Source organism: Schistocerca serialis, chromosome 6 (assembly GCF_023864345.2).
Source record: "Schistocerca serialis cubense isolate TAMUIC-IGC-003099 chromosome 6, iqSchSeri2.2, whole genome shotgun sequence".
Classification (NCBI taxonomy): Eukaryota; Metazoa; Arthropoda; class Insecta; order Orthoptera; family Acrididae; genus Schistocerca; species Schistocerca serialis.
Window position 1 is genome coordinate 328,039,814 of NC_064643.1, and position 14,088 is coordinate 328,053,901.

The window sequence follows — 14,088 nt, forward strand, 5'->3', positions numbered from 1 at the left end:
GACGGAGCACTTCCTTTCACGCCGATCACCTGCCACCCTACCTAAAACCTCTTTCCTCATTACCTTAGCCAGCTTCATCCTGACCCACAACTTCTTCACTTTCGAAGGCCAGACATACCAACAACTAAAGGGAACAGCCATGGGTACCAGGATGGCCCCCTCGTACGCCAACCTATTTATGGGCCGCTTAGAGGAAGCCTTCTTGGTTACCCAGGCCTGTCAACCCAAAGTTTGGTACAGATTTATTGATGATATCTTCATGATCTGGACCCACAGTGAAGAAGAACTCCAGAATTTCCTCTCCAACCTCAACTCCTTTGGTTCCATCAGATTCACCTGGTCCTACTCCAAATCCCATGCCACTTTCCTTGACGTTGACCTCCACCTGTCCAATCGCCTGCTTCACACGTCCGTCCACATCAAACCCACCAACAAGCAACAGTACCTCCATTACGACAGCTGCCACCCATTCCACATCAAACGGTCCCTTCCCTACAGCCTAGGTCTTCGTGACAAATGAATCTGCTCCAGTCCGGAATCCCTGAACCATTACACCAACAACCTGACAACAGCTTTCGCATCCCGCAACTACCCTCCCGACCTGGTACAGAAGCAAATAACCAGAGCCACTTCCTCATCCTCTCAAACCCAGAACCTCCCACAGAAGAACCACAAAAGTGCCCCACTTGTGACAGGATACTTTCCGGGACTGGACCAGATTCTGAATGTGGGTCTCCAGCAGGGATACGACTTCCTCAAATCCTGCCCTGAAATGAGATCCATCCTTCATGAAATCCTCCCCACTCCACCAAGAGTGTCTTTCCGCCGTCCACCTAACCTTCGTAACCTCTTAGTTCATCCCTATGAAATCCCCAAACCACCTTCCCTACCCTCTGGCTCCTACCCTTGTACCCGCCCCTGGTGTAAAACCTGTCCTATGCACCCTCCCACCACCACCTACTCCAGTCCTGCAACCCGGAAGGTGTACACGATCAAAGGCAGAGCCACGTGTGAAAGCACCCACATGATTTACCAACTGACCTGCCTACACTGTGAAGCTTTCTATGTGGGAATGCATTAGCTTTGAGAATCCATGTGAAGATGTTACCCTCTAAAGTAGGAGCTTGGACAACAACTCCATTATTGAATTGAGCACATATTTGTATGACATGCTTGTTTATAGTGTGGATTTCACTGATTGCACATGACAGATATGCTAAATCGTAACAATGTTGAATATTCAAAATGCATACCTTTGTGTAAATTAGCTAGTTATAGTTTTTCTCTCCATTTCTGTTCGCACCTTGTGTGTTTCCATCATTTGAACCAATTAGCAATGCAACATAATCATCATTATTCATACTCATTAGTTTAGTAGATTTTTCTAGAGATCGTTATTTCAATTTTGATGTCTTGCTGTTTTTCTTTTCTTCCAATTCTCAGCTTCACTATAAATATATTCTTAATAACATTTTCTTATTGTTATAACTGATTGTGCTATTATTTGTGAAGATACTTACATTGGGTTTTTGCTTTATATTAACAGGCTATGAAACAGACGGCTCAGCAGAGAGTCAGAAAGAATAAATCATGCCTTGAACCATGCCTTCGGCAGCTTGTGACAACAATAGATCAGGTACGAGGAACATTAAAACTAATACTACATTTCTAAACAGAATGTGTTTTTCCCCCATCCCTCTGGTCCCCTAGCACAAATTTTTGGCATAAAGGTAGTATCTACATTTGCAACTAAAGTAACTTGCCACTCGAGTGACATCACTGAACTCGCACATGGACACCCAGATTCCTGCGGTGTCACTTGAATAATACCACTATTAGTCGTGCCACTAAAAGTCGCTTTAACTTTGCAATGTCACTTTCTGTCTTCCACCACCAATTAGTGTAGTTCGACTGCTACCTCGCATCTGAATTGCAAAGTACAGTTTTTGTATTCTGTAATTGGATAGATAAAAATCTACTCACCAAGTGCTGCAGAAGAACACATGAATAAAAAAGGCAAGAAAAATCTTTCCGTCTCATGCCATCCAGTAAGCTTCTCCTGACCTGGGGCTGTGGGTGACTTTTCCAAACTCTGCCCCTTTTCCTAAACCTTTCTATCCCTTTTCCTTCACCCATCTTCCTTCCCCTTCAACCCCTCTGCTAGAAGAAGGAGTCATTGGGTCCGAAAGCTTGCATACGTAATACTTTTTTTTATATGTGTGTTCTCCTGCCGTCACTTGGTGATTAGACTTTTTAGCTATCCAATTATGTTATATTGTCAAAAATTATTGTATTCTCATTTTGGTATTGGTAATTTTGTTGTGTGCATGTTTTGCAGTGCCAAAATATGACTGAAAAGCGATTGTTAGCACTAATTGTACATGTTAACGGAATCTTCTGTCGGTTCTAGGTAAAGCAACATTATAATAAATGAGAAGCCCCAGTTTTTCTTTTGTTCTACAGTAAAAAATTGTAAAAATTAACACTAAATTATAAAAATCGATAAAAATTAATACTGTAGAACAAAAGCAAACTGATGCTTTTCAGTTATTACTAATTGTACAGTTCATGCAGTGTATAATGAGCAACCTTGTTTGTGGAATCACAAAAATAAGCGCTATGAAGACATAAGCTTAATACATCAATTAATGCTTGAAATGTTGATGATACATGGGAAAAGTCCCCAATATAAGAACCATTCACAAACCCTACATCAACAAGCACAGCAATGTGTTAAAATCTTATTAGAGTGGTGCATCTGTAGGTCCCTCTAGCACACAAAAAGACTGATTTCTAAAAGTTATGTAGGAAACGAAATAGTTGTTGTTGTCATAGTCTTCAGTCTGGACACTGGTTTGGTGCAGCTCTCCATGTTACTCTATCTTGTGCAAGACTCTTCGTCTCTGAGTAGCTACAACATACATCCTTCTGAATCTGCTTACTGTATTCATCTCTTATTCTCAGGCGACCATTTTTATCCCACAACCTTCCCTCCAGTACTAAATTTGTGGTCCCTTGATGTCACAGAATGTGTTGTACCAACTGATCCCGTCTTCTAGTCAGGTTGGGCAACAAATTTGCTTTCTCCCCAATTATATTCAGTACCTCCGCATTAGTTACATGATCTACCCATCTAATCTTCAGCATTCTTCTGTAGCACCACATTTCAAAAGCCTTTGTTCCCTCCTTGTTGAAACTGTTTCTCATCTGTATTTCACTTCCACATGTGACTGCACTCCATCCAAATTGTTTCAGAAGAGACTTCCTGACACTAAATCTTTACTCTGTGTTAACTAATTTTTCGTCTTCAGAAATATTTGTCTTGCCATTGCCAATCTACATTTTATATCGCCTCTACTTTAGCCGTCATCAGTTATTTTGCTGCCCAAGTAGCAAAACTCATTTACTACTTCAAATGTCTCATTTCCTAATCTGATTCCCTCAGTGCCATCTCATTTAATTTGACTACTTTCCATTATTCTCATTTTGCTTTTGTTGATGTTCATCTTATGTCCTCATTTCAAGACCCTGTCCATTCCATTCAACAGCTCTTCCAAGTCCTTTCTTGTCTCTGACAGAATTATGTCATCAGCAAACCTCAAGGTTTTTATATCTTCTCCCTGGACTTTAATATTTCCTACTCCGAATTTTTCTTTTGTGTCCTTTACTGCTTGCTCAGTGTAACATTTGGGATAGGCTACAACTCTGTCTCACTTCCTTCTCAACCAGTGCATTACTTTAATGCCCTTGAACTGTTATAACTGCTGTCTGGTTTCTTTACAAGTTGTAAATACTGTTTCACTCCCTATATTTTGCTCCTGCTACCCTTAGGATTTGAAATCGAGTATTCCAGTCAACATTGTCAAACGGTTTCTTTAAGTCAACAAGTGCTGTAAACCTAGGTGTGTCTTTCTGTAACCTATCTTTTGCCACTTTCTTTTATGTTTATTTGAAATAAAAGTGGCTGCCTTTTTCTTTAAAATATAAGCCTTTCTTATGTAGTAGATGTATCAAGGCCACCTTCCAATCTCCTGGTAGTTTTTCTGTTTTCCAAATTTTCTCAAAGATTAATTTTAGCTCATTTTTGTTCGAGAACATTTCAATACTTCTGCTGGAATGAATGCTGGAATAGAGTCTTCTCCACTGACTTTATAAGTTTTTAATAAGTTCAGTTCTTTTGGTAGTTGGGGGTAAATCTTCTTCTAGATTTTCATGAGTGTTTGAGTATTTAAGCTTAGGGATTGAGTCTGGACAAATAATAAGCTGATTAAAATATTTTGTAAGTATTTTGAAGTTTTCAGCATTACTTATCCAAATCAGTGAGCCACATACCATGCCACTCTTTTTTTAGAGTTACATTTGAAATACATCTACCTAACTCTTTAAATCTCACTTTCTCCTCCAGGCATCTACTGGAAAGGGGGCTCTTTAGCAAATCATCTGCAGATTATGTGCAGAAAACACTTTTGTACTAAATTGCATTGTATACTTTTTTTTTTAGCACTGCCTAGCATTTAGCTTTTTGACTTGAAATGTTAGTAATCACAACTAAATTGAATATATTAATTTTAAATATATCAATTGAACTGTTTAAATATATTTAAATTCTATAATTGATAGTATATCATTGTGAGGCATTAAAAAAAAAAAAATTAAAAAAAAAAAAGTATCTTTACCAACGGGAATCGAACCTGGTTCAACAAATTGCCACTCTACATTTTAGACCATTCAGCTATTGTGCCATTACAATAATAGGTCCTCAAAAATCCCTCATACTCTGTGCCTACACAGTATGCTACATGCAATTTCAAAGTAAAATATGATCTTGGTGCTGTGAGCAAGGTAACACTCATAGTGCCAGAAGGGATGATGACGTCAATCAGAGCATGCGTAGGCAAAAGCAGACAGCTGCGTCCCTTCTCTGAGTTGATTGTAGCGCAGCTGACCATCATTTCAGCACTTGACACTGGTTTCTAGTTACCGTGGTGTTTGCATGCTCTCATTGACACTGCACAGTTTTTTGTAAAATAAACAATCTCCATTACTGTGGTGTACTAATGCCATGATTCCTTCTTGTCCAGAATCTGCTACGTATCTGCTAGTCACAGCACCATTCATTTTCACTGATATAATTGGTCTTGGATGCTGTTTAGATTCTGGTATGTACCTAATGCAGTTTTGAAGATTAGGGAGGTGACATACAGTTTTTGTTTTTGATGCTTTTAGGGTTATTGTCCACACATTACCACACATAAAACCTTTTTACCTGATAATAATGTTTCCACTATCATTGTTTCTCTCTCCTCTATAATACAGACCTAGAATGTTGTCATCTATGTATGGATATTCATGCCAACGCATCTTGTACAATAACCACCGTCAGAAGTATTGAGCAGTGACTGCTGAAAAGTATGCTATCTGCAATCTTCACTCTAGTCTTTGATTTGACAAATAATATGCCAATTTTGTGTTTCACCACTTCCTTGTGGGTAATGTTGACACTATTCTCAATAGCCTTGGCCTCGTATCTGGGCTCCCAAAAATCTTCCATTTAATTAGTGTGCATAAAACTCTTAAAATAATTCAAGGTTTCCACCGCTTTCGATTAATGTGTGAATCTATAATCGTCATTCACAAAATTTCAAGTGCCAAAAGATCAAAATGTGCTTGCTTTCAGGATGTTTATCTCAAACAAGATGTGTTTATAATATTGACTTGTTTAACATTGAACTACAATGTTGAATGGTTTACATCTATTCCAGGCCTCATTGATCAAAATCAAAATTGTAAATAAAAGTTTTATTTATAAAAGTGGTCAAAGACAATACATAGCAAACATATCTAACCCATTTGGTCAAATTACAGTACATTTGCTTAAGAAAAGAAGTGGTGGGTGGAAGATTATGTAGGGGGAACACGGCAATGAGGTCAGCTCAATAGCATAAGCGATAGTTAACTAGACCTAAGTCTATTGGTGTAATTCCATATTACAATAGAGAATGCACTTAGATGTTTAGCAGTTCACCTCTTTATAGAGTTTAATCCTCACGTAAAAGTTGGACATTATCTTCAAGTATCCAGGTTATCAATTTAGTGATGTTACCACAATTTTTATGTAGTTTTCGATTCAGATCATTATGTATTTAATATAATATGCTGGTTTATTTCAGATAACGTCTGGGGAGGATTCAGAAAACAAAGTTTACTCCCGACATCTTTCCCAGCCAAACTCCTTTCTTGAGTCATCAAATATATTTGGCAGTTTTCAAGATGCTTACATACCATTTCCTCGGACATCTGGGGGAAAATTTTGTGGAGTTGGTAAGTGTTCGAAAACGCTCCTTAAAATAGATTACCCTGCCTCTCACAGTCTCAGATATGTCAATAAGCATTTTCTTAATTTTATTATTTTTTATTTTATTTATTTATGCTCTTGCGTCTGCTCCTACAGTGCACAGCACATCAAAGTGTAGGTTTGTTGAAAGCTATTTCTTGATCAAACAAAATTTTGTACTGTCATAACTACACATGTACTCAAAGGTATTTTGATCTACTGTGTCTTATTGTTGGGTTACTTTGTAAACACTGCTGCTGTTGTTTACAGTCCTAAGACTTCATGCAGCTTGCCATACTAGTTCAATCCCTGCACCTCTTCATCTCTGTGCGGCTGCTGTAACGTCTATCCAGTTGAAACTACTTACTGTACTGAAGCGTCAGTTTCCCTCTACAATTTTTCCTCCAACCCCCTCCGTCCACTATCAAATTAGCTATTCCCAGCAGCTCGGACCAGAATGCAGCTGTCACGTGGAATGGAAGCAGTCGTCTCGAGGGAGTGGGGAAGGGGAAGGGATAGCAATGTATGGGTGGGGGGAGAGAGGAACGCTGTCTCGCGGAGTGTGCAGGGTCTAGACTGCCAGCAAGTGCAGTATCGGGAGGCTGTGGGGCAGGGAGGTGGGTAAAATAGAATGAAGAAGGAAAGGCAATATGCATCCTCTCCTCCACCATCAGCTTTTCTGAACTGTGCAGATGAGAGGTATCTTTACAACACATTCTCCACTCCTGAAATTATTCCGGCCTCAACCTACAGTAACATAATGTCCCCAGACCTTCCACCTGATGGTTTCCACCCCCTCAGTTTTGTCACCATCTCTCTGTTCTCATCTCCCACCTTCTTTGTGTGCTGCCCTCTGCCAATGCACCCAGCCATCTTTCTCTGCTCCTCTCCTTTTTGGCTCCATTTTCCCCAGCTCCCTGCCCCACAGCCTCCCCACACTGCACCTGTCGGCAGTCTAGCGTTGCACACACTGCCAGACAGTGCTCCTCTCACTCTTCACCTGTACGCTGCTGCCCCTTCCCCTTCCTCTCCTGATTGCTGCATCCATTCCACATGACAGTTGCATTCTGGTCCAAGCTGCCTGCGATGCCAGTCTTGTGTGTGTGAGGTGTACTTGCTTCTGTGAATGAATGTGTGTGTGTGTGTGTGTGTGTGTGTGTGTGTGTGTGTGTGTGTGTTGGTGTGTTGTTTCTCTTTCTTTTCCTGATCAAGGCTGTAGCTGAAAGATAATATGTAAGTGTCTTTTAATTGTGCTTGTCTGCAACTTAATGTATCATCTTTACAGTAAGTAGCAATCTGTCTTTTCCTTACATTGTTAATATTCCAACCTGGAGTTTCCAGTTTTTTAAATTAACTATTCCTTGATGCCTCAGGACGCCCCTTCTTATAGTCAAGTTGTGCCCTAAAACCAGTTCTGTTCAGTTCACTGACACCTTTCGAAAGCTTCTATATTCTTCTTGTCTGTGTTATTTGTCATTCACATTTCACTTTCATAAAAGGATACATTCTGAACAAATACTTTCAGAAAATACTTTTGGACACTTAATGTTATAATAGCTCATAGTAGGGATGTATTTTGTTTTCCTTAGGAAAGGTATTTTGCTATTACCTGTCTGCAGTTTATATACTCTATACTTCTGGTATCACTAGTTATTTAACTGCCCAAATAGTAAAACTTGTCTGCTGATATTAGTATTCCATTTCCTAATCTTTATACCCTCAGCATCAAATGACTCAATTCGACCACACTACGTTCCTCTATTTTGCATGTTTTGATATTAATTTTATAACTTCTTTTCAAGACACAATCCATTCTGTTCAACCAATTTTCCAAGTTCTTTACTGCCCTTGCCTGAATTAAGATGTGATTGGAAAATTTTAAAGTTTTTATTTCTTCTCCATGAACTTCAATCCTTCTTCAAAAATTTTTCTTAGTTTTCTTTGCTGCTTTACATGCCCTATGTACAGGTTGATTAATATAGGGTACAGGTTACAACTAGGGACAGTTTAAGGCCCTAGTGCCCTGAGCAGCTGCTTGAAGTGCCAACCTGATGAAGGCGCCCGGGGCACTCGTGCAAAGTTTATGCACAGTGTGTACCATAATTACTACAAAAACTGACATGATTGAAAATACATGATAAGAGAAGCAAAAAAGTCTAGTAATGTTGAGTCTGCCACCAAACCATGTGAATGTGTGCCTATAAGCTGCCACTGGCTTGAGTAGAAAATGTTGCTCTAGTTAGTATAGGTATATTTGAAATGTGAACTTATCACATAGAGGAGGTCCAGAGTCGCAGAGAGGCACAGTGAAAAGAATACTAGAAATATATAAGCTTTTTTTTGTCCTTCCTGAGAAGTGGGGGGAAAAAAAAAACGCACACGCGCGCACGCCCCCCCCCCCCCCCCCCCCCCCCCACACACACACACACACACACACCAGCGCATGAGCAATCATGGCTACTGTTTTCATGTATGTATATGTTTGTTGTTGTGTGTGAAATGTCTACTTCTAAGGAAGGACTTCATCCTGAACCTTATATATTTCTAGTGTTGTTTCCATTGTACCTAACTGCGACTTAACACATTCTATATAGTAAGTAGCAATCTATCATCTCAATATTGTTGTTATTCCATCCTGGACTTCCCATTGTTTGAATTGTAAACTTTTCACTTAAGTCCCTGGCTAATTGTGCTCAAATTTCACTCAAGACTTCCGGAAACAACGCACATTATGGTGCCATTTGTTTCCAGGCATCATTCTCACATTACTTTATTAATAGAATATTTCTCTTTCATATCACATACAAATTTGTTTTCTGCTTTTCAGTAGCATACATAAAAATTTTTAATTACTTACTGGTGAATTCTCTTACATACAACTAACACAACTACTCAGTGTATTATGATTAGTATGTCAGTATAAAATTAGATGACTTTTTTTGTATTTATGTTCCACTGTCTGAGGGGAGTGGGAGTGGCAAATCATGTATCATTTATGTGGAAAAATGTTTCCAACTGGCTGTAGTTACAATTGTTTCTTCCCTTTTTAATGACCACCTCCTTTTCCTTTTTGACTCACATGACTATAGTGTGATTCTTGTACAAATTATAGATAACATTTTGCTTCCTGTATTTAATTCCTGACAGAATTTTAAAGAATGTGTCCCAGTCAACATTTTAAATAGCATTTTCTAAATCTGCTAATGCTATATTAGGTATGTCTTTCTTCAACGCGTCTTCTTGCGTGTCAGACGGTCAATATTGCCCCATGTGTACATTCATGTTTTTCTAATCTAAAGTGATTTCCTTCCAGAATAGGTTCTACAGTTTCACTAAGTTAACCCTCCAAGGCGAAAGCTTCAGTGCCACGCCTAGCCCACAGACATTAGTTTACACGGCCAGCTGATACGGCAATGCATCGTTGTATTCAAATTTTTCTAGTGTAGGAATTATTAGACAAAAATTAATGGAATTGTCAGGAATTGTCAACTAAAGAATTTTATTACATTTAAAACATTCATGATTACTTAAAATACACTTCCAGTGTAGTATACTTTGAAGCAATATTCAAAACAAAGTCTTATAGTGGAGTCTCTTTTTGTGAGTTTCAGCAGTTCCATTGTGAGACACAGCATAAATTTTATAGGTGTATCTTCCTCTCCATTTTATGTGGCTTGATAAATTCTAAACGCAATGTGCAGTGGAATATTTAGTTGCCCTCTAAATATTTTCACTTATCACTATACAAATGTATTTTTTTCCAAAAAGGCAGTTTTCAGTTACTGATTTCATCCAACTTGCTCACTTGCCAAAAAGATCTTAACAGTGTGTAAGCACAGACATCTCGACTCTTTGCTGATGAAGTAGTGTTGCCCATCATCAACAGATGGCAGAGTGATGCAGTTTTTCCTGTGATTCTGCAGCTGGTGAGTACATTCTTGGCTTCCGGGCTTAAGAGGTTAAAATTGGCATTAGGATTGTCACGATACATGAAGAGGTATAGTGTCTGGAGCAGTATATTAACCAACGTATGGTTGCTGTTGATGGAATAATTTGCTCCTCTTAGGATAATTATGTTAGACAAAGCAAATAATGTGTTTATTCTTAAAAAGAAAACAAACACAGAGAATACTGTGCAAAGTTGACATACAGTAACTGACTTGTACTGGGTCTAGCATTTAAGTGATCAAATGAACGTCATTACAGAAACATCAGTTTAGTTGACATTATTGTCATCGGATGTTCAGGTTGTCGATATTCCTTAGAGTAGCATACGATGCAGAGGTCTCTTTGCTGCACTTGTGGCTGCTCTGCATGACTACACTCGGCTCTGCACGAAGCCCAAAAGTAATACCCCAGACAGGCAAATAGAAAAACAACAGAACATAGTCTAAAGAAATAGTGATTCCAAATAGAGAGAACTTTAATTCTTGAGAAGATTGTATTATCCCTCTCCCCACTAACACAAACTTCATCACACTTGTTCATTTACATTCTACTATGCTATGGGAGTTTCCGATCCATCCACTAACTTTGAAGAGAATCATTACTGGTAAAACCATGAAAAATTTTGTACCGTCATGAGTTGTAAGTGAAAATGAGAATATTTTAGATCTACTGTTGTTCCACGGATAGTGGTAAAAAGTGCAAATTGTTTTTGTAGTAATTTATCAGCACATCTTGCCCTAGGTGCCTACCTCACATAGGTATTCAAAGTGATGTCTCCACACATCTCTAGAAATGTGACATCATTGTACAAATTTCTTTCATTCCCATTTAAACAATACTGGCATTGTTTGAACATTGTCATTCTTAACAGGAGATCCTCTTCACTCTTAACACGTATCTCTTCTATGAGACTTTTGACTTGACCTCCCAAGAAGAAATCAAGTGGGATCATATTTGGTGGGCATCCAATGCAGGTGTTTATGAGGAAGAAATCTACCTTCCTGTGATGTGCTTTAAAAAACACATGATTTGTTTTATTGCAAAAATGTGTGTGCTAATCATTACTGTCAACAGATGCAACACTGAATTAGTTTTGCTTATACCTTTAACTCACTCATCTCTGGACTAGGGCCCTCTGTTTCAGTTTGATAAAGTTATTCTCTTCCATCATCCCTGAAAATTTGTAACACCATGAAAACACACATGGATCTTATATACATCTGATTATTTTTACATTATTTTTATTGGTCTTGCTGTCCACAAAAGGAACTTATGTAAAAACAAAAAAATGGTAAGTCCAGATTAAAACATCAACAGTATTATGAAATGGATCGTTACTACTCAGAGTTGCAGACAGGCACAATGAAAATACTGTTATATACAAGGGTTGAAACTTAAATAGTGGCAACTATTTATTCACAACCAATACAGAAGAGTTACATGTTTGCACTTGTTACTGTCTTTCAAAGTAATTGCCAGTGTTGTGTAGAACTGGTTGCCAGCAATGTGGAAGGTGTAGTATACCGTTAGCAGAGCCTGTTCTGTTGATGGTGCGAATAGAGCCGTTCTGGAACAGTTCTGAAGCGAATGCCACAAAGTGGTTCCTTCATCTTCAGAATCAAATCAAAGTCACAAGGACTTAAGTCCGAGGAGTATGGTGGGTGGTACAGTATTTCCCAGCCCCATCAACCAAACAGAGCAGCCACAGCTTACGCTGTATGCGTTTGTGCATTGTCGTGCAAAATGGTGGAGTGTTGCGCAGAAGGTGTCGCTGCTTCTTTTGCAAAGCTGGTTGCAGGTGATGCTCCAAAAGTGAACAGTAATACTGTGCGTTGACGGTCTGCCGTGGAGGAATGTAATGCTTAGGATTACACCATCATGGTCGTACAAGAGAATCACCATAACTTTCATCATACTCGGGCTCTGACGCACTTTCAACTTTCTCGGCAACCCATAATGACACCATGGTCGGCCAACCACTGTACTACTCTGTGTGCTTTTATTTCATTGTTTTCTGGTCTTTATCTGTGTCTTTCTTGTTCCATGTTGTCCCTTGTTACCTCTTTTACTTGGTTTTACTCCTTATAGGTTTTTATGGTCATGGAACAAGGGACCGATGGCCTTTGTAGTCTGGTCCCTTCAACTCCCACAAAGCAACCAACAGTAATGACGCCATTTGTTTGGATTGGCGTTTCAGTTTTGTCTCATATGATGTGGCCCATGTGTCATCCAGTGATATGATACAGCGTAAGAAAACCTCTCCTTCGTGCTCATAGCATTCCAAGTGCATCTGAGCAGCATTGTAACGCATCCTTTTGTGCATTTCCTCAAGTCATGCGGAACCCATTGTGATGCAATTTTTCGCATGCCCAGGCATTCCTTCAGGACACGATTGTATGCACTAATCCGGTTTCGTGGGCGAGCTCACGAATCATATAGTGTCAATCACTTTCCACTAACACGGTAACAGCATGCACTTTTTCTTCAGTGACGCTAAGACAACCTGCCCGATGCATGTCTGCCACAGTTTGCCGACCTTCGTTGAAGGCTTTTATCCAACGTGCCACTGTTCTGTTCAGCAATGCCGATTCCCCGCACGCCTCTTGAAGACCGTGATGACACTGTCATGCTGCATGACCTCTGCACATTCAGTCTTGATCTAACTCCGTTATTCCTGTTTTGAAAACATGCATTACATTAGACCACTCACTCACAAGTGACTGTGTTTCCCTCGATTGTACGCATGCCGGTGACGTGGGACGGGCGAGTCCATTTGTTCAGAGGTAAGTTAGTATGGCAACACTGTGTGCTATCAGTGAGAATAGTAGATTCCATTGCATAGTGTCCCCACAGCAGTGTTGCCACTATTTAAGTTCCAATCTACAGAAAAGCTTATGGCCTATGTCTTCCTCAGAAAACAAAAACATAGACACATTTACACAAGCAAGCAAGCCTTGCACACACGACTGCTATCTCCAGTTGTTCCGGCCAACTCCAACAGAAATGCATTGGACGGGAGCAACAGTCTGGAGTGAGGTGGGGAAGGGGGAGGGATAGCAAGGTATGGGTGGGAGAAGAGGAATTGACGCTACTTGGCAGAGCGTGTAGGTACTGCAAGTGGAAGGACAGGGCTGCCAGGCACAGTGTCAGAGGCTGTGGGGGAGGGAGATGAGGGGAAAACAGGGAGCCGGCCGGTGTGGCCGTGCGGTTCTAGGCGCTGCAGTCTGGAACCGTGTGACCGCTACAGTCGCAGGTTCAAATCCTGCCTCGGGCATGGATGTGTGTGATGTTCTTAGGTTGGTTAGGTTTAAGTAGTTCTAAGTTCTAGGAGACTGATGACCACAGATGTTAAGTCCCATAGTGCTCAGAGCCAATTTTTTTTTTTAAACAGGGAGCATAAAAGATAGGGGCAGAAAAGGGGAAAAAAAGCCAATGGGTGTGCCAGCAGAGAGCAGCACACAATGAGGGTAGGCTTGGTGAATTGCGAGGATGTGATGGGACAGAAGGAGTGGGAACATTTGGGTGGAGGGTGTGAAGACAATAAGTTACTGTAGATTATGGCTGGGATGATTTTGGGAACAGAGAATGTATTATAAGGATAACTCTCAATCTCCACAATTCAGAAAACTGCTGGTGGAGAGAAAGATCCAGATGGTCTGGGTTGTGAAGCAGCCATTGAAATCAAGTATGTTATGAACAGCTGCATGTTGTGACACAGGGTAGTCCAGTTTGCTCTTGGCCACAGTTTGGCAGTGGCCATTCGTCCTGGTTGAGAGCTGGGGGCCGGGGGGGATTGAAGGCATGTG

General features: G+C 40.1%; 1 protein-coding gene across 4 annotated transcripts in view; it reads left to right on the forward strand.

Moving 5' to 3' along the window:
• LOC126483988 (GATOR complex protein WDR59) overlaps positions 1-14,088 on the forward strand; it is a 292,472-nt gene that overhangs the window by 130,969 nt on the left and 147,415 nt on the right. For all 4 annotated transcript variants that reach the window (XM_050107289.1, XM_050107291.1, XM_050107292.1 and 1 more), the window contains exons 12-13: positions 1,547-1,636; positions 6,171-6,321. In XM_050107289.1, the coding sequence (XP_049963246.1) occupies positions 1,547-1,636; positions 6,171-6,321 (241 nt within the window). The remainder of the gene's footprint in view (positions 1-1,546; positions 1,637-6,170; positions 6,322-14,088) is intronic.